The sequence below is a fragment of the Salvia splendens genome, unplaced genomic scaffold (genome assembly GCF_004379255.2).
Source record: "Salvia splendens isolate huo1 unplaced genomic scaffold, SspV2 ctg335, whole genome shotgun sequence".
NCBI classification, from domain to species: Eukaryota; Viridiplantae; Streptophyta; class Magnoliopsida; order Lamiales; family Lamiaceae; genus Salvia; species Salvia splendens.
In genome coordinates this window covers 27517-47907 of record NW_024598978.1, presented here as the reverse complement: position 1 = coordinate 47907, position 20391 = coordinate 27517, and the positions used below count along the sequence as shown (strand labels likewise).

General features: G+C 41.3%; 2 protein-coding genes and 1 long non-coding RNA gene across 11 annotated transcripts; 2 read left to right on the top strand and 1 right to left on the bottom strand.

Annotated features, from left to right (window-relative positions):
- Positions 1-13647: 13647 nt before the first annotated feature.
- On the top strand, positions 13648-14331 carry LOC121789775. The gene is made up of 3 exons (XR_006048149.1): positions 13648-13771; positions 13897-13974; positions 14057-14331. It is a non-coding gene; the product is annotated as an uncharacterized LOC121789775 (long non-coding RNA).
- A 125-nt stretch (positions 14332-14456) lies between these two features.
- On the bottom strand, positions 14457-16035 carry LOC121789776 (protein YABBY 3-like). 3 transcript variants are annotated; one of them, XM_042188141.1, is made up of 6 exons: positions 15631-16035; positions 15432-15551; positions 15280-15361; positions 15071-15195; positions 14886-14988; positions 14457-14666 (listed from the first exon to the last, which is right to left on the bottom strand). In XM_042188141.1, exons 1-5 carry the CDS (start codon positions 15703-15705, stop codon positions 14887-14889), a joined length of 504 nt encoding a protein of 167 aa, XP_042044075.1. In that variant the 5' UTR covers positions 15706-16035; the 3' UTR covers positions 14457-14666; position 14886. The 3 variants fall into 3 exon arrangements, with proteins under 3 accessions (XP_042044075.1, XP_042044073.1, XP_042044074.1); XM_042188139.1 differs by having other exon boundaries at positions 15308-15361; XM_042188140.1 differs by having other exon boundaries at positions 15308-15361; positions 15634-16035.
- Positions 16036-16387: 352 nt separating this feature from the next.
- LOC121789778 lies at positions 16388-19648 on the top strand. Of its 7 annotated transcripts, XM_042188150.1 has the most exons (10): positions 16476-16493; positions 16586-16682; positions 17254-17515; positions 17832-17865; positions 17965-18192; positions 18555-18644; positions 18822-18887; positions 18960-19051; positions 19139-19186; positions 19353-19648. In XM_042188150.1, the coding sequence occupies exons 3-10, from the start codon at positions 17271-17273 to the stop codon at positions 19438-19440; spliced, it is 891 nt and encodes a 296-aa protein (XP_042044084.1). In that variant the 5' UTR covers positions 16476-16493; positions 16586-16682; positions 17254-17270; the 3' UTR covers positions 19441-19648. The 7 variants fall into 7 exon arrangements, with proteins under 7 accessions (XP_042044079.1, XP_042044084.1, XP_042044080.1 ...); XM_042188145.1 differs by having other exon boundaries at positions 16388-16493; positions 16586-17515; XM_042188147.1 differs by lacking the exon at positions 16476-16493 and having other exon boundaries at positions 16565-16682; positions 17191-17515.
- The last annotated feature ends 743 nt before the right edge of the window (positions 19649-20391 follow it).

Sequence of the window (20391 nt, the reverse complement as noted above, 5' to 3'; positions counted from 1 at the left end):
CTACTAAAATTGTAGGTTGATTCTATATTATTCAATTTCATTTCACAAATTTAACTTTTTATCACTCGTACAACCCGGTTAAACTATAATAATCGGGCAAGGTTCCAACATTGCTTATATAAATAATTACTCAAAGGTGTCATATTATTTTCTATGAGCTGCTGTATCATCTGATAAAAAAATTGACTCAAAAAGCATCAATTGGTAATATGGATATATTATTTGAGTTATAGAAATATAACTTTTATATACTTTATTCATCCATAAAAGTAGTTCCAATATATTTTTTACCTCGTCGACCAAAACTAGACTTATTTCTATTTATAAAAATTTTCTCATCATTTTTTTCTCAACCTAGCTTATCTCACTTTACACATTTTTTTTCTTTTTCATTCAAATTTTACCGATTATGTATTAAATTTGTATAGTCCTTAAATAAAACTTATGAAATTATCATTAAAATGGCTCCGCCCTGCCCTAATCCTTCGGTGCATGATGCATCTCAAATTTATTTGTACTGAAATGACCCAGTGCAATTACTAAGTATGGATCCAAGTCCAATCAATATTCTGTGTATAAATTAAATTTATGAGGAAAACGGAATACCAAACTGAATAAATAAAAATAACAACGCGTGGTTAAAAAAAATTCAATGATTAATTTATTTAATGTATAATCGGTCCATTTAGAAAAAATAAACGTGAAATATTAAATGCACGGTCGGAACTAAAACTTTGAATAAGCCGGTGCTAAAATTATAAAAAGTAATAGTATATATATCTATAATAATATTTTATTATTCTTACCTACTTTATTTATTTTAAAATTTATAAAATGGTGAAAACACAATTACATTTTTGAATTTCAAATACATTCAAATTAATAAATGTAGGAAAGTTTTGGTCAATTTCATTATGTTCGGAATTAGAATATTAAATTATAAACTTTCAATTTTTCACAATTATCACATCCGATTACAAAAGATAGTCTTTTATTAAAATGAGAAAACAAAAAAGAAAAGAATATATATATATATATATGTATATATATATATATAGTCTAATAAAAATTGAAAATTCATGATTTTATATTCTATTTTCAACTTTTGACTAACATTTTATACATTAACATAGATACACATAAATTTTTGATAGTTTGGAGATAGGTAAAATAATTTGTTACATATAAACTCAATATTATCCTATAAATGCAAGTAAATTAGCATATGGAGTAGTATTATTCCACAAATAAAAAAAATGCAAATTTGATTATTCATTATATCCACTATTCCCAAATCTCAAAACAAACTAGAAATTATAGTAGTAGGAGGACCCCACACAGCTGGAAATTTAATTGTCATAATTACTTTCTAATTTTCTCCCTCTTCTCTTTGGTCCCTTCGCCTTCTTTCTGTAACAAAATGTAAAAAGTGCATAGTAGTAGACACAGACAGCCATGATGTGAGTACTAGGACGGGCACCGGCCAAGCACCCGCTGGAGCGGCGGCTTGGCCACGCCTAGCTCCGTCCCTGATTAAATGTAAAATCAGCGATTAAGCTGAGAGTGAAACGTCCTTGTATTATTTGGAATTTGCATGTGGCGCCTCATAATATTCGTCATTCACCCTTTTGATGCGTGCTGCTTCGTCATCTTTAATCCAAGCTTAATCACTTCCAATTAAATTTCTTTTACCTGTAAAAATTACGGCCATCAATTTTTTGTGGTAAACGTGCCTAATAGTAATAGTCTCTCCGTCCCAAAAAAAAATAGAGCATATTTACCATTTTTGATTGTTCATGAAAAATAGAGCATATTTAAAAAAGAAAAGTTTTCAACAACTTTTCTCTTACTAATAATATGGACCTCACATTCCACTAACACTACTTCTCTCTTACTTTTTTCCCATATCTCATACTTTATCAATTCTACATTAAAACCCGTGACATTCACAATGTGTCTTATTTTTTTGTTGACGGAGGGAGTTAAGGTGAAAATGAATTGGGACGTATATCAATTAGCATGTTAAGATTTAAGTCACGTCCAAAATCGCGAAATACATAGATAAATTAATATGAACCTCTCCTTTTTTCGTATATGACCACACAAAGAGCATTCTTATCGTCCACAAACGAGTTCCTGAAATTAATTCTTAACAAAGTCATTTTATTCATAGATTTCTTATTAATTTATTTATATATATTATTTCATACTAGTATTTTACATTCATAATATATTTTGGATGCATCAAAGATCCAAATCAAGAATTCAAACAAAAACGCCAATTTGAAGATTGAAGACTAAAAATTGGGACCAACCAAGAATATTATTGTAGCCAAATTGAATAATGCGGGACCAAAAACTGCAACAATTAGAGTGACATTGAATTATAAGGATTGGCTAAGATTGAAGACAGTGTCATCATCATCAACAACTAATCTTTTCCAACCCTAATGCAAAAGAATATTAATGCTCTTATCTGATATGAGATGAGGTGAAAGGTTTTGTTTGGATTGCTCCTGCTTTTTTGGCCCTTGGATTGGATCTTCTGGATAACACTTTTATCACGCCTTATGACCCCGATAAGACCTCTCAAATATCTTCCTTACTTTTATTGCATTTGTTTGCTTCCTAAATTCTTACACTGATCATCTATTCTTGAATTGCTTTTTTCTTGAACAACCTTGTTCTTGTTTTTTTCTACAGAATCATGGATAACCATCACCATCTTCACTCTTTCCCTTGTTTGAATTGCCAACCTCACACCTACATTAGAATGGTACTCCACTATATATTAGTATTAAATTCATGCAACATCTATTCAATAATTTTTGCAAATTAATCATGAGTTTGTCTTGGAGCTACAGGTTCAGAATATGATAGAGAGGTGCTTGCTATTCCGTATGGACAGAGATGAATGTGTGAAGGCGTTGGCTGAGTGATGGTTGGGCGAATTTTTGATGGTGATGAATGCTGGAAAATACAGATCACGACACAGAGATTTACGTGGTTCGATTTACTGAGGTAAATCTACGTCCACGGGAAGAAAAGAGGGCAGAGTTGTATTGCTTGATCTGTTTTCTACAGCTTACAATACAGACTTTGCTATTTGATATTTGATCTCCCGAGACCCCTAACCCTTCTGATCTAAGTTCTATTTATACATTGAACTAAGATCGTGGCTTGCATCACCACTAACTAGGTCGTGGCTTACATCACCACTAACTAGGTCGTGGCTTACATCACCACTAAGTATGTCGTGGATGTCGTGGATGTCGTGGAGGTCCTGCATGGGTCCACTATCTGCATGGGTCCACTATCTCCTAGTTCGGTCCAACTATCCTGCATGTGATCCTGCATGAGTTGACTATCTTCCAGTTCGGTCGAATACTGAGACCGAACTGCTGAACTATTGCCGAGCAGCTTTAGCCGATCTGAGAGTAGAGCTTGACTGGTCGGCTTTTACCGAGCTGTAGGCTGGGGCCGAACTCTTTGGTAATGCCGAACTGATACTCTTCCTTGGGCTTTGGGCTGATTGGCCGTCACTGCTGTTGGGCTTGTTTAGTCCGTACCCCATCACTACCCCCCCCCGAAAAACGAAGTGAATCACTTCGGCGAAGCGAGTCACTTCGGCATTTTGATAAAGGTACGGGGGAGGCTGACGTCAGGGGACGTGCCTTGCGCGTGACTGCATTAAATGCGACAGTAAAATCCGGCCGTTGAATCCTAAAAAGGTGGGATTCGAAACGGTGCGATGATTTTGAAATCTTCTCCGATTCTGATAAATACGCCCTTTCTTCATCCTTTGAATACTTTTGCTATTGCTTCTTCTGCACTCTGTCTCTTTTGCGTAAAAATTTCCTTCCGCTTTCAAGAATTTCTTCAGAATTTCTTCAGATTTTGCAAAGAGTAAGAACCATGTCTTCTTCTTCTTCTTCTGAGTTAGGTAGCGGTAGGAAAGGGGGCAAGGGGTCTTCTAGCCGGAAAGAGTCCGGGGAGAAGACTGTAGAATACTTTCACAGCGTCTTGAGTAAGGACACCGTGATATCTCTACACGAAAAATATCTTTTTCCCGGGGGGAAGGCGGTGGTTCCCGACGATGATCATAGGGCTAACGACCCGCCGGAGGGTTATGCCACCGTTTACGAAGCCTGCTTAGAATGCGGGCTTCGTTTCCCTCTTCCCCCACCTTTTGTAGAGCTTCTTGATTTTTTTTCAACTCCCTTTAGGTCAGGTGACTCCGAATTCTTGGAGGCACTTGTCGGCTTTTGCTGCCGAACTCCGTAGGCTAGATAAGGATCTGTCTCTGCGGGCAATCCTTAATTTTTTCCAGTTTAAAAGGAAGGGATCTTGGTTTTACTTGATCCCCTTACAGCCTTTTAGGGCCTTCTGCAAAACCAAGTGGCCGAAATGGCAAAACCGTTTCTTTTTTTATAATAGGACTTCGGCTCCGGGCTTTCCTTGGAGAGGGCCGAAGTCCGTGATTCCCCATCCTCGGTTAGAACCGTTGGCCGAGCTCGAGGGCGAGCTCAATAAGATTCCTATGATTAGGAAACAATACTCGGAAACTGAGCTCGTCAAGGGCGACCTCGTGTTCAATATCTCGTCTTCGGACGAAGAGACTGAGGGTGAGGATTTCTTTTTTATGCCTTACTGCTTTAGCGGCGAAAACTAACCTTGTTTCCTTGTTTTTCGGTAGTGAACATATTGAATAAGCTGAGCCGCAAATCTTCGGAGTCCAAGGAGCCGGAGAGGCCGAAAACCACCAGCTCGGCGTCTGATGCCGAGAGGACTCCGAAGAGGCAAAAAACCTCTTCGGATCCGAAGAAGCCGGAGTCGACTTCGGCAAGTAGGAAGGGGAAGACCCAGAAGCCCCCGAGAGCGCCAGAGAAAGACGTGGTCTTGGCGCCTCCTTCGGAACATATCTGTGAGCCCTTTTTATGGCCCACGGACTTCGCCGAGGTGAATTCTCTTCTTGATTTTCTGGCCTTGCTTTTTTCCTGTATTTTTTGTGGCCCCTCTGTTGACTTTTTGCTTTTTCCATTTTCAGAGGAACGATATGCTCTCCAAGCTCGTCGCCGTTGAACTCTCCAAAGCGTCCAACGACTATGCTGAGATGCAGAGGAAGTTGGCGGCTGCTTGTCACCGGGCCGAGCAAGCTGAGGCAAACTTTGAGAAAGCCAGAGCTGCTAGGATTTCGGCCCAGGATGAAGCTCAGTTTGCCAAAAACCAGCTCGTCATCCAGCGAGAGCAGACGAAACGGAGGGATGCTGCCGCCGTGGTTGCCCAAGGGGAGGTTCTCCGTGCTTTCGCGGAGAAACTCTTTCTGAGCAACCAATTTTCAGCCTTTGTCGGTGATCTGCTGAAACTGATGACCGATAAAGCCGAGCAGGGTCCCGAAGTCATCCTGCCGCTGTACGGCCGAGAGATAGCAGCTCGGCTTCAGAGTCTGCCGGTGCTTGAGGAGCTTGCTTCGTCCTCGGTCCTGCTTTCTGCAGACCAAGTTCGTAGTTGCCGAGCTGACCGCGATGAGAACATGGAGGCTATCTTTGCCTCCATAGGGTCAGTTTCACCCGCTCCAATTTTCCATGGAGAGGGTGAGACCGAGCAGCATGAGCGGCAGACCGGCGATGATCAGGCCGAGCAGGAGGCGCAGCAGATCGGCTACGGTGGCGCCGAGCAGGCTGGGGAGAGCAGGGAGGCCGAGGCTGAAGCTGAAGCAGACGAGAAGGAAGCTGAACCTCACCGAGAAGGCGGAGACGAAGCTGGCGGAGTATGATTTCGTCTCCCTTCTCTTAGTTTAGTTTCTTCCTTCTTGTAAAACGGCCTTGAAGCCCTTGTGTAGAAAAAATTTTTTCTTATGAATGAAAAAATTCTTCTTTCTGCTCTTGTGTCTTCGTATAGCCTTTCGTACTCTCTTTTACTCCTGTTGTGGTTTACTACCTGCTCAGTAATCTGAAATGCCGAACTGACATAGCTGCTATATATTCTGAACTCTTAAGGAGTTGGAGGTACTTCACTGGAAGCGGCTGTACTCTTCGGCTTTAGACGAAGCTGAGAAAAGAGCCATAGCTGACCAGGTGAAGAATGACGAACTCTTGGCTCGTTCAGTGAAGCTGGAGGCCGACAATAAGGACTTAGAGTCCGAAAAGAAAGATCTGGAGGCCGAGCTGAATACCGCCGTCGCTGAGAGGACTGCGTATGAGGATTTCATCTGCAGGCGCGGGGGAATGACCATCTCTGAAGTTCAGGAACGAGTTGACGAACTGTGGGAGGAATATCATGTACTCCGGAGGAACAATGCGCTGGAGAGCTCGGCTTGCCAACAAGTCGTGAAATCATTGCGGCGCTGGGCTTCTCGGTACGACATCATTCTTTCCCGGCGTCCCTCAATCGAGAGATTCCTTAGGCATTTCCCGTCAACAGATGGTCACACTCCAGCTCAAACCCCTGATTCACTTGCTCAAAACCTTACTCCAAGTCAGCAACGAACTCAGGAACAGCCGGAAACGTCAAGACGAGAACGGACTCAGGAGCAACCGGAAACGTCAAGACAAGGACGGACTGAAGTTCGTAGAGGAGCTGTGATTATGAGTGAGCAAGATCAACAAATGCTTCGTGAAGAGACTCTTCGCCGCCGAGGTGCTAGAGCTTCTCGGGCTCAGGGAAGAGGCGGTAGGTCGATTAGAGCATCTCGTCGACCTGCTTATTCTTCAGCTGCCGAGAACGCCCGAACTCGGCTTCACGAGGATTTTGTGAATAGATGGCTCAACTTTAGCAACCAGGGACAGTAGAATAGTCCTTTGTAATGGCGTAACGCCTTCTCGTAGGGCAGCAGAATTGTATGCCGAACAAGTTTTAATAAATGAAATCTTCATTTCGCTTCTATCACTGCGTATTTACAGCTCAGCGAAAAAATTTCATCGTACTTGTCCTCGGTCTTATGAAGTAAACTTCTTTGACCGGACTTGGTCCTTGGTCTTATGAAATAAACTTCTTTGACCGGACTCGTCTTTGGTCTGATGAAATAAACATCTTTGACCGGACTCGTCTTTGGTCTGATGAAATAAACATCTTTGACCGGACTCGTCTTTGGTCTGATGAAATAAACATCTTTGACCGGACTCGTCTTTGGTCTGATGAAATAAACATCTTTGACCGGACTAAGCTTGTGTCTTAATTTGGCGAGTTTTATCGCTTGGATCAGACTTTCCCTTGTCCTAATTCGGCGAGTTTTATCGCGTGGATCGGACTATCCATTTGTTGCAGTTCGTTTCAGACGAACTGCTTGTTTTTTAAGCCGAATTGTGGTCTTGTATCCTCCTTAGAAGCTTGGACTCACAATCGTTGGCTTATTGTTGCAGTTCGTTTCAGACGAACTGCTTGTTTTTTAAGCTGAATTGTGGTCTTGTATCCTCCTTAGAAGCTTGGACTCACAATCGTTGGCTTATATATGTTCTAAAAAGGGGATCAGCCTTTGAAGAACAAGATACCTCAGTAACATTTGTAAGAGACGACACGCACATAGACAGACAAAACACATCTAGACAAGCAAGACGCACATAAACGAACGAGACGCACATAGACAAACAAAAAGCAAATAGACAAAGTAAAAAAAACAAAGAAAACACATACCTCTAGGACCGAACTAGACACAAGACGGACTGACCGGACTGTCTCTTACAAATGGAACTTCTTGAGGTTGGAAATGTGCCATGTTCGAGGTACTTGTTCTCCTGACATGTGAGTCAATTTGTAAGACCCTTTGCCGAGGACTTCTGACACCCGATATGGACCTTCCCATGTGGGTTCGAGCTTGCCCAGCTTTTCTGCTCGGCTTACTTCGTTGTTTCTCAAGACAAGATCTCCCACTTGAAATTGCAGCTTTTTCACCCTTTGGTTATAATACCGGGCTACTTGCTCCTTGTACTTGGCTGCTTTTATGCAGGCCAATTCTCTTCTTTCTTCGGCCAGATCTAGTTCGGCTCTCAGTCCATCATCATTCATTTCTGAAGAGAAATTTAGAGTTCGGGGACTGGGTACGCCGATCTCAACCGGAATCACGGCTTCAGTGCCGTACACCAGACTGTACGGAGTTTCACCGTTGGATTTTTTGGGTGTAGTTCGGTAGGACCATAGGACTTGAGGGAGATTTTCTACCCATTGTCCTTTGGCTTGTTCTAACCGAGCTTTTAACCCTTTCACCAATATACGGTTTGTTACCTCCGTTTGTCCGTTTGCTTGTGGGTGGGAGACCGAAGTGAACCGCTGTTGAATATTCAGCTCTTGGCACCAATTTTTGAATGTCTTGTCGGTGAACTGAGTCCCGTTATCCGAAATGAGGATGTGGGGTAAGCCAAATCGGCACACTATGTTCTTCCAGACGAAATCCAATGCCTTCGAGCTCGTTATCGTAGCTAATGGTTCAGCTTCTACCCACTTTGTAAAGTAATCCACGGCAACGATAAGGAATTTCATTTGCCGAGGAGCTTGTGGTAGTGGTCCCACTATGTCTATGCCCCATTGCATAAAAGGCCAAGGGCTTTGCATAGCATATAGATCGGTCTGCGGCATCTTTGGGATATTTGCATGGATTTGGCACTTCGTGCATGTCTTGACGAGCTGCACTGCGTCTTGTACCAAAGTTGGCCAATAATACCCCCATCTCAGAACTTTTTTAGCTAAAGCTCTAGCTCCGATGTGGCTACCGCAAGATCCTTCATGAACTTCTCTAAGGATGTAGTCCGTCTCTTCTGGCCCTACACATCGCAATAACGGCTGAAGGTAGGATTTTCTGTATAGGACTCCTCCATGAAGTTCGTACCGAAGGGCTCGGCATGTGATTTTCCGAGCTTCTCTCTTATCCTCGGGCAGTTGTCCTTGATCTAGATACTGTAAGATCGGCGTCATCCAGTTCGGCGAGCTGGCTACTGAAAGTACCTCAGCTTCATCAATGCTTCTGTGCATCAATTCCTCCACCTTTGAACTTGGATATGAGGCTAACTTACTTAAAATATCTGCTCGGCTGTTTTCCGCTCTGGGAATGCGGATTATCCGAAAATAAGAGAAACTTCGGCTAATGCTTTGCGCTTTGTCCCAATATTTCCTCATCCTCTCATCACGGGCTTCACTTGTACCCAACATGTGATTCACTACGACTTGTGAATCACAATGGATTTTGAGAGACTTGATAAATAGACTTTGCGCTAGCTTGAGTCCGGCAAGGAGAGCTTCGTATTCGGCTTCATTATTAGTAGTTGGGAATAAGAACCGAAGTGAGTAAGTTACCTCGTGTCCGTCGGGAGCGATAAGTAAGATACCAGCTCCACTTCCCGTTTTATTCGAAGCTCCATCTACGAATCCGCTCCAGCAGTCCGGTGGCTCTACTTCGGATTCCAGGGGCTGTGCTAGTTCGGCATTGGTAGAATTTTTCTGTTCGGCAATGACAGGGATTGCTTGATCGAACTTTGCTTCTGCAAGAAAATCTGCCAAGGCTTGTCCCTTGATGGCTTTCCGAGGTAGGTATTCGATTGAGTGTTCTCCCAACTCTATGGCCCATTTGGCGATTCTGCCTGATGCTTCTGGCTTGGTCAAAACTTGCCGAAGTGGAAGATCGGTTAAGACGCATACCTTGTGAGCATAGAAATATGGCCGCAGTCTCCTTGCTGCATTTACTAATGCCAGAGCAATTTTTTCCAGAGGTTGATACCTTGTTTCTGGACCTCTTAATGCTCGGCTTGTAAAGTAGATGGGAAGCTGCTTTAGGCCTTCTTCTCGTACAAGCACCGCGCTAATGGTTTGATCCGATGCCGCTAAGTATAAGAATATCACTTCAGCATCTGTTGGAGCAGAGAGAATAGGAAGCTCGGCTAAATAACTTTTGAGCTCGTCAAAAGCCTTTTTCTGCTCGACTCCCCACTCAAACTTTGGTGCCTTCTTTATCACTTTGAAGAATGGCATTTGCTTTTCGGCATTGCCATGTTCTGAACAACTTGAACTTTTAGCGGATTTGCCTTGAGTCCTTCCTTTGAAACCCAACAACCTAGAAACTTTCCCGAATCTACCAAAAAGGTACATTTTTGGGGATTGAGTTTGAGGTTGGCTTTTCGGAGCACGTCGAGAGTGGACTTGAGATTGTCTTCGTACTCCGAAGTGCTTCTGCTTTTAACGACTATGTCGTCAACATACACTTCAACCTCCTTTCCGATCAAATGCCGAAAAAGCTTATCTACCATCCTTTGATATGTGGCTCCGGCATTCTTTAAACCGAACGGCATTTTTTTATAAGCAAAGATGCCGAAGTCAGTAATGAAAGCCGTTTTTGGAGCATCATTCTCATCCATTAAGACTTGGTGGTAGCCTTTGTATAAATCAAGAAAACAGAAAATTTCGAAGCCGATCAAAGCTTCTACTTTTTTGTCTATGTTCGGAAGGGGATAGCAATCTTTAGGACAGTGCTTGTTTAGATCGGTAAAATCTATGCACATCCGCCATCCTCCTTCTTTTTTCTTGATCATCACAGGATTAGCCACCCAAGAGGGATATTTCACCTCGAATAATACATCCGCTTTCAGTAATTGGCGGACTTCGTCATGGATGACTTGATTTCTTTCTGCCGCAAAGAGTCTTTGCTTCTGTTTTATAGGCCGGACTGATGGATCAATATTTAACCGATGAGTGATTACCTCAGAGGGCACTCCGGTCATGTCCAACGGAGACCATGCAAAGACATCTTTGTACTCCTTGAGGAGCTGGATGGTCTTTTCCCGGAGTAGAGGCGTTCCCGCGAAACCGATCTTGACCGTTCTGGATGGATCATCTTCGTATAACTGAACGGTCATTGAGTTCGGCTCTGGTGTGACTTCGGTCATTTCGCTTGCCTCTGACTCCGGCTGCTGTGATTGCTATGCTTGATGATGCCGATCTGATTGCTCGGCGCTTTTAAGCGCAATCTGCAGACACTCTTTTGCTCTCTTTTGATCACCTCGGATGACCGCTATCCCCCCTTTAGTGGGGAGCTTGATGGTGAGATGATAAGTAGAGCAAACGGCCCGAACTGCGTTGAGCCAGTCTCTTCCCAGGATGATGTTGTACGGAGACCGAGCTTTTACTACAAAGAACTCGATCATCGTACTGGAGCTGGTAGGCGCTTTTCCCACTGTGATCGGAAGGCTGATAATACCTTCAGGGCGGGTGTCCTCCTGGGCGAAACTTTTCAGAGGAAGTGGTGCCGGACTAAGCCGAGCTGGATCCACTTCTAGTTTATCGAAACATTCTTTAAAAAGAATGCTGACTGACGCTCCTGTATCCACAAACACTCTGTGGATTAGTTTGTTTGCCACTCCGGCTTGGATGACAATAGCGTCTTGATGAGGAGAGATGGCCGGGACGGGATCTGCATCTGAAAATGTAATCACTTCGTCCTGCTTCAGCCTTTTATGCGTTGGCTCCTCTCGATTGAAGCCTCTGCGCTCTGACTTCAGGGACGATTTAGTCTTCCCGGCAGGGAGAGCATCAATAGTCAGGATTACTCCATCATATTGCTGCTCGTCATCGTCTTCGGGATCCTGTTGCCTTTTCGGATCCTGAGGAGCGCAGTTCGCACCTCTCTGCTTTTTGTTCTTTTTCGGCTGCTTGCTTTGGTATTTTTTTAATGTCCCTGCTTTCACAAGAGCATCAATACCTGCAGCCAAATGTCGGCACTCCTCGGTATCGTGACCGTGGTCTTGATGGAAGGAGCAATATTGATCCTGAGGTCGACGCGCGGCCGATTTCGTCATCCGCTTTGGTTTTTCGAACATATCGGAATGCAGTTCGAAAATTTCCGCTCTTGACTTGTTCAATGGTACGAACTGAGCGGGCGGCTTCTCAGGATTGAGACGTGGCCCCAATCGGTCTTGCACCGGAGTCCTTTGAATCCTTTCAAAAGGAGTTCGGCGAGGATGTCCCTGATCGCCAAAAGGAGTTCGGCGAGGATGTCCCTGATCGCTATGATCGGGCTTCCTCCTGTCTCCTCGGGATGAGCTGTCTAAAGACCGTTTGCGACGGTCTGCCTCATCGGCACGGGAGAACTGGTCCGCAATGTCCCACATCTCTTGAGCTGTTTGCGGACTGCATTCCACGAGCTTTCTGTAGAGAGCTCCGGGCAGGATTCCATTTTGGAATGCCGAAATGACAAGTAGATCGTTGAGATCATCTACTTGTAGGCATTCCTTGTGGAATCTCGTCATGAAGTCGCTGATCTTTTCGTCGCGACCTTGACGTATAGAAAGCAGCTGAGCCGAAGTGATCCGGGCTTCCGCTTTCTGAAAGAACCTCCTGTGGAAAGCATCCATTAGATCTCGGTAAGATCTAATGCTGCCTTGGGGGAGGCTATCGAACCACATTCTCGCGTTCCCGATAAGCAGCTCGGGGAACAGCTTGCACATATGGACCTCATTGAGACCCTGGTTCGCCATATTATACTGATAGCGTCCCAGGAAGTCATGAGGATCCACCAACCCGTCATAAGTCATCGACGGAGTTCGGTAGTTCTGTGGAAGGGGAGTTCGGGTGATATCGTCCGAGAACGGAGTCTTCAATGCTCCGTACATGGCGAACCCGGCATCTCTTCGGTGTGGAGGAGATGGAGATCTCCTGTGATTCCGGTACCGAGGAGGAATAGGAACATGTCGGGGTTGAGGATTCTTCTTCCTGGAAGACACGGCACTACTGCGGTAGTGACTTTCATGTCTGGATGAGGAAGGAGAATCCACCGTTTTCGTCTTCGTTTCTTGGCTCTTTTGCAGGAAGGCTAAGAACTCATCCTGCTTCTCAGCCAAGAACAGCTTGACAGCCTCATTCAAATCAGGCTGCTGGGAAGACTCGGTGTGTGGACCTTTTGAGCGGCTTGTTCCTTCATCGTGAAAACTGGAAGTAGATGTCTCCCGAGGCTGTTTTCCGGACCTGCGGGCTGGACTAGCTTCCTCATGGTTTTCACGAACGGTATTACGGGTAGTATGTGATCTGGTATGCATTTTTTTTTTGGGGTGGAAAAAGGGTCAAAAATTCGCTTTATCACAAATTTGGTTCTCTGTTTCCCACAGACGGCGCCAGTGATGGTTGGGCGAATTTTTGATGGTGATGAATGCTGGAAAATACAGATCACGACACAGAGATTTACGTGGTTCGATTTACTGAGGTAAATCTACGTCCACGGGAAGAAAAGAGGGCAGAGTTGTATTGCTTGATCTGTTTTCTACAGCTTACAATACAGACTTTGCTATTTGATATTTGATCTCCCGAGACCCCTAACCCTTCTGATCTAAGTTCTATTTATACATTGAACTAAGATCGTGGCTTGCATCACCACTAACTAGGTCGTGGCTTACATCACCACTAACTAGGTCGTGGCTTACATCACCACTAAGTATGTCGTGGATGTCGTGGATGTCGTGGAGGTCCTGCATGGGTCCACTATCTGCATGGGTCCACTATCTCCCAGTTCGGTCGAACTATCCTGCATGTGATCCTGCATGAGTTGACTATCTTCCAGTTCGGTCGAATACTGAGACCGAACTGCTGAACTATTGCCGAGCAGCTTTAGCCGATCTGAGAGTAGAGCTTGACTGGTCGGCTTTTACCGAGCTGTAGGCTGGGGCCGAACTCTTTGGTAATGCCGAACTGATACTCTTCCTTGGGCTTTGGGCTGATGGGCCGTCACTGCTGTTGGGCTTGTTTAGTCCGTACCCCATCACTGAGCATGCTCGTATTCGACCTCTTGTAACTCTCACAGGTTTATCTTCACTTCATATCATAAGCCTTGCTTAATTTGTGGAGTTTGTAGTGTGTGGTTACTTTGGAGATAGGTGCAAACAGTTTTTGCATGTTGTGTGTTGATCATTTTTTTTATGTATTTAGTGTGGAAAGAGCTGCTGAAAGAGAACAAGGACTTTTTCCAAGCATACTTCCAATCTCTATCTCTTAGGCCATACTCAAGTAAAAACTCTTTATTCTCATTTCTTCTCACTATAAAAAAAGTTTTTATTCATTAAGTCTCACTCTGGAGATTTGGTTTCAGATACAGATATGTTCAAAGGGCACCATGATTTGGAAGAAGAAACCAGCGCAAATACATAACTATAAGAAGATGAAAGAATTCTATAAGGGAATACATGTAGCAGCATTGGAGTGCTGCATTAGTTAGAACCTCCTAAATCCATAATTATCTTATCCCCAATACTTTTACAGTACTTTTTTTTTGGATGAATCAAACTTGCACTATAGTTATTATTTTGTTTGATATTGTTGTATCAAGAAGTGTGTATGTGAAAAAAAATATCTTATGAAAGCAATTACTAGTAGTTATTAATGTTTACTTTTCACTATAAATTTGAAGGTTCATGGTGCTGAAAAGATATTGTCCTTGCATAGCTTCAATTTGGACAAAAGCAGAAAAAAAATGCATACTTAATTATTAACAAAGCACAACCAACTGTAATCAATGAAGTCAATTCATGATCTATAAAAAGAAAGAGATAAAATAAAACTCAATTTTCATCAAGCCCCTTAACCAGCACTTGCAATTCTCTCTTTTTGAATGGCGTTGCCCGAGAAATTGAACCCTTCAATAGAAAGGTGTTGTGGTTCAATGCCTTTGTTTCATGGAAAGCATTGCCAAGAAAATGCACCTGAATTTTTTGTAGCAGCAGATAGCAGTTTAGCAATTTCCAGCAGCATAAAATTGACCTCTTAACATGCTAAATTTGAATGAGTTCTAATCTCATTATGTTGATGTTTCTGGTTGATACTAATTAGCTGTTTCTTTTTTCATACTAAAGAGCTACACTTGCAGCTAGAACATCAAAATTATTACAAAATCTTGTACTGGTATATATAACAGTGATTACCTCATGATGGGCAATGGATTGCATGACCATGGTAATTTGTGTCTCCTTCATCACAAGCACTGACTTGTCCATCTCTATACTCTCTTTGTGGGCAATGTGCCAACTACACAGTTTCAACATGTGTAAAGAAATTACTACTAATAATTAAGCCACAGTTAAAATTTCCTAACCAAAAAAAAACTTACATTTTTGGCAGCTGCACTAAAAGCTTCCTTGTGAGTGATGTTGGGATGCTCAGCCTTGAGCCTCTTGATTTCATACTTGATGAAGCGATTGTATGCAGTCGGACCGCGCTTCTTCTTTTCCGGTGCTGCACCACAACAAATTGCCATCAGATCATTCATGATAACTAACAATAACACAACAATTCATTAAGATTCAGAAACAGCTTTACGTTTCTGGATAACATGGTTGCACCATACATAATCTCTGTCTTCGTCGTCATTATCATCATCATCTTCTTCTTCGTCCGCAACCTTCTCAACACATACACACTCATGACTGGTTCAGTTCTTTGCAGTTAAAACAGTAATACGGCATTTTTACCAATTTACGGTGCTGGTTGATTGATGGAAAGAGGTGTAGCATGTTGAGAGAGAAGATGTTATCGCAGTGGCCGCAATTGATTGTCACCACCATTGCTAAGCTGTTGTAAGGAACGATAACCTGCACAAAACATACCAAATTAAGTTATGTAATCAGCCACTAATCACGCCATTAATATTCAAATAGTGGATTAATTAACTACAAGTAGGATGATATTGCAAATGCAGCATTCCACATAGCAAATTTGCTCCTGCAAGCTCTCTAATGCTGGCATTTCTCAGAGAGAGAAACAAGAGGAAATAAAAGCAGTTTGGAGATAGATGAGAATGAAGAAGAAAGTATCAACTGTGTTTCCTGTTGTATCAAACTCATGTTTTCACGTTTCTATATACAGTGACACATGTATGTCTGATACATACATTAAAATTTCAGCCTAAACTAGGAATATGAGGAGAGAAGTCTTATTACAAGTCCAGTGCTTCCTATAATGAACTATAATTGCCAATTCTTTCCCTTGTGATCAGACTATTTATTTTTCTCTTGAAAAATGAATCTGATGCTAACTACGAAACCTGCCATCTAACCAGTTTTGTCTTTCTTCAAACAAAAAAAATTGCAATTTAAGTCAAATTACTAAATAAGTGCTTCTCCAGCCATATATATATATGGTCGTTGTGTGACTATTGTTAATTATATAATTAATAATATAAACTATAGATAATATAATAAAAACATTATCTTTTAACAAAATTGCTTCCTCTATTAAATATAAATATAATATTAGAAAAATTATCTTGTACATAAAATTGCTTCTTGCATTTCTTACGTAGTCCTTATAGGAGTATGTTAATTTGTGAGTTTTCTGTTCGTATAGTGACTACTAATATTTGTAGAATAGGTTCTGAGCAAATTGATTTGATGTTTTTATAACTCAAGAAAATTATAAATAAACTCATCTGAATAAGTTTGCTTATGAAATTATAATCCGTACAAAATGCATGAAGTAGATCAATTATAAATTTTCTTGTGAAATTGATTAATCGACGTGACAAAATTTTCGATGTAAGAATTTTAATTTTTGCCACACCTTAAAAACATGAGTTAGACTACTAAGTAATTTTTCGGATATAATTTTGTTACAAATTTTGTTGCAGACGACGCGATTCTTTCTATTTTCTCTGCCATGGAGTCCTGCTTCTTGCTCAGATAATGGAAAGTAAGCGCCGAAGTATTTGATATCAAGAAGACAAAGTTAGTGCTCAACACTCAATCGATCTCTAGTTCTATCCCATTCTAATAAAAAAAGGAAAGGAAAAATAAAACCCTCATCCTCACCGTACAAATTTGACTGCCAATTCAGTTAGTATTTCTCTTTTCTGAAACGTACAATACTTGTGAGGAATTTCTTTAATTCCTTTCAATTGCGGAGAAAACAGGACACGCTAGTTTCATTTTTCCCAATCACAGCTGGTGAATCGCTCGCATGTGTTTGTCGTGGAGTTGTTACTTTGATTTTCATTTTCCAGTTTAATCTCTTGGTACTTTCTTAGGTGTTGGTAAATTAGAGCTGCTGGTTTATGCAATCACCTAATTCATGATTTATTTTTTTTAATTGCTTCGATTACAATTCGGCGAGTAGGTATATATACCTGCATATGTGCATAGCTCCGCTATTTAGAATATAGAATAGATTGATGATTGGAAGTGTTTGAATTAAGAATGAGATTGTTAACAAGACTGCTTGATCATGCTTCCCCAGTTATTGTGGATGATACAACGGGTCCAAGTTATTGGTTGAACTGGAGATTCTTGCTATGTGCAGTATGGATTGTGTTAGCCATGTTGTTTTCTGCATTCCTAATATGGAGACACGAAGGGCATAGGGAATCCGGGGACGGCTCGGGTGGGGATCAGCAGGAGGCAGCAGGGGGCTTGTATTGGGATGAAGTTTGGGGGACTTGCTGGAAATCAATCCATCCTATTTGGTTGCTTGCTTATAGACTACTTGCTTTCTCTGTGCTGTTTGCTGTGCTTCTAGCTGATCTAATCATCAGTGGTGTTGGGAAATATTATTTTTATACTGAGTAAGTTTAATTTGATTTGTGACAAATGATTATTTGAGAATTTGATGTTTTCAGCTGTTTTCGTGATTGGTTCGTGTTTGTAGTCATAGTTGGAAAGGATGGATTATATGGTTATGAATTTGTTGTATAGTTTTTTAACCGTTGCTTGGATTCCTCCATTTATTAACTTCAGTTGCAACTGAGAGGTTCCACTATATATTTGAATAACTCTATGGCATCAATTGCGATATTTTGGGGGTAATAGTGGAAAGGTTGACAGATTGAATTGATATTGTGTTTATTCTAACTTACGTTCACGCTTTCCTTTGTCGAACAGGTGGACGTTTACTTTGGTAACTATTTATTTTGGGGTATGGTAATCTTTTCTGGATCTGCCTCTAATGCATTTCAAAGCTGTCTTAATTTTCTGGTAAATACCAAATTTGATTATGGCATACATTTGTTTGTAGCTTGGTTCTTCACTATCAGTTCAGGGCTCTCTGCGTTGCCGCCATGAAGTTGAACCAGATAGGAATAGCTATATATCGGCCAATGCAGAGCATTGCTCTTACGTACCACCGCAACTTGGGGAGCATGAAGATATATCCACCCAAACTAGAAACTCAAATTGTTCTGGTGAACCTAATTGCAGAACTGCTGCATCCATATGGGGCTATATCATGCAAGCAGTATTTCAGGTAAGAATTCACCTTCAGTCCTACAGATTATCTTAGCAACAATTGCTAGAATGGTATTATGGCAAAAGAAAGGTGTTTCTTTTCCCTTATAATTAGGCAGAGATTCATTTTGTCTTATTTTGAGTATCTCAATTGTTGTCGACATAGAACGTACATTATAGGCTTATACGCAGTCCTGTTTTCAAGTTGCTGTTTAGTAGCAATGTGTATCTACATGCTTATGTGTGAATTTTTCCTTGTTAGTGTAACTTAGGAAACCTGCATCATATTTTATTTGTCATCTGCAGAAAGTATTGTGTTAAATTTATGTAACCTAAGAAACTTATGCAAGTTTCTCATACATTCATTTTATTCTGGTATAGATGTCTGCTGGGGCTGTGATGCTCACTGATTCCGTCTTTTGGTTGGTACTCTATCCAGCTCTCATTGCCAGAGGTTACAAATTAAGTTTTGTGAGTATAATATTTCCCAGTTATTTTTTTATGATTATCTTTCCACCATTGCGTTGTTTCTAGCATAGCAGTTCCTAACATGAAGGCCAATATCAAACTTTTTCATTATTAAGATGTCTTACTTCACCATATCTGCCTTCTTCCGTCATTGAGTCGACACTTTATTATTTTCTGCAGCTAATTGTCTCTAAGCATTCTGTCAACGCGATCCTTCTCCTTGGTGACGCAATTTTGAACCGCCTGGTAGTATCTCCAAGACCAAGTTACTATCGTTTCTAATGAGCTTGTGATTAACAGATCTCTAATTACTTACAGAGATTTCCCTTCTTCCGTATGGCATATTTTGTTCTGTGGACGTGTATCTTCGTCATTTTCCAGTGGATCATACATACTTGTGTTTCAATGTGGTACAGTTTCCCCATTTCTTCCCGATATTGTTATGATAAGTCTTGCAAGTTCTAACAAACAATGTGTGAAATTCTCTTGCTGAACAGGTGGCCCTATCCTTTCATGGACTTGTCGTCTCCATATGCCCCTCTGTGGTATGTAATACCATTCTTTGCAACTTATACATGTTTTTCGTAAATCCAAGAACAGCAGATTCTCTAACCCTCATCTTCTCTTCCCCTTCTCTGATTTTTGTCCCCGTTGACATTTCCATCGTAAATTAGTTGTGGTTTGGTAACACTGTTAAACAAAATTTTGCAGGTATTTAGGCATTGGCCTTCTGGCCCTTCTCTGTTACGGAATATGTTTTTTCATATTCAGAGCAAAACAGAGTTATTTATCGAGATAAAACACTCAGATGCCATTGGAATGCTCGAGAGCTTGAGCAATATGGCTGCATATAGGTCATCCGCATTTCTCCACATTTCGCATAACATTGTTTAGTGATATGAGATATGTGTAACTTTTACTATCTTATATAAGCTCTGATTTTCATCTAGCGTCACGTTACAATTTTGTAAATAGAGCCTGATTATACCAATAGACTCTCCATTTTATATTTCACTGTGAAATACAAGGAATAGAGACAACCAATGAATCCATAATCTTACAGTAATCGAAAATGAGGCATCAAAAAAATAAGTTATCAACACATGCATGGTATGCCATTTCAAACAACCAGGAATCATTTGCAGTTGGTAATTCTACAGTTTCGAAAATACAAGATATCATCAATCGGCCTCTTTGAAGTTGTATACTCGGCTCCCGTTCACATGTATCCATGGTGGACTGGTTTATTAGCAGCAACCATCTATCTGATTCACACATCATGTTAAGGCTTAACGCATTCTCTGATGAACTGCTCTAGATGATAGATATCGCCTGTTGAGCCAGATGCTTCTGCAGTTGCAACTTTGTTGTGGCACTGAGAAAATGCAAAAGCTTCTCCGACTGCACCTAGCGTATACTCATCACTAGTATCTGCACCTAGTGTGATTTCTTTAGCATACAAATTTTTTAGTTAAAACAATGGAGTCATTGATGCTAGTACATGACTTTTTTTTTTGTAACGCCCGTACTTTTTAAGTACTAATTAAAATATGTCGTGAAGTAACGACGTCTCTTTTAGTTAAATAATAGAGTTTTCTTGGAGACGTGTTTGAAGGACTCGTTGAAAGAATGACGATGAAGTTGCTATTTTTGGCAAGAAGGATGAAATACGTGGAGATGGATATTTTTTTTTATGGAAGACGGCACACGTAAATCGAGGAACGGTCGAAGAAATTATATTTGGAACAAC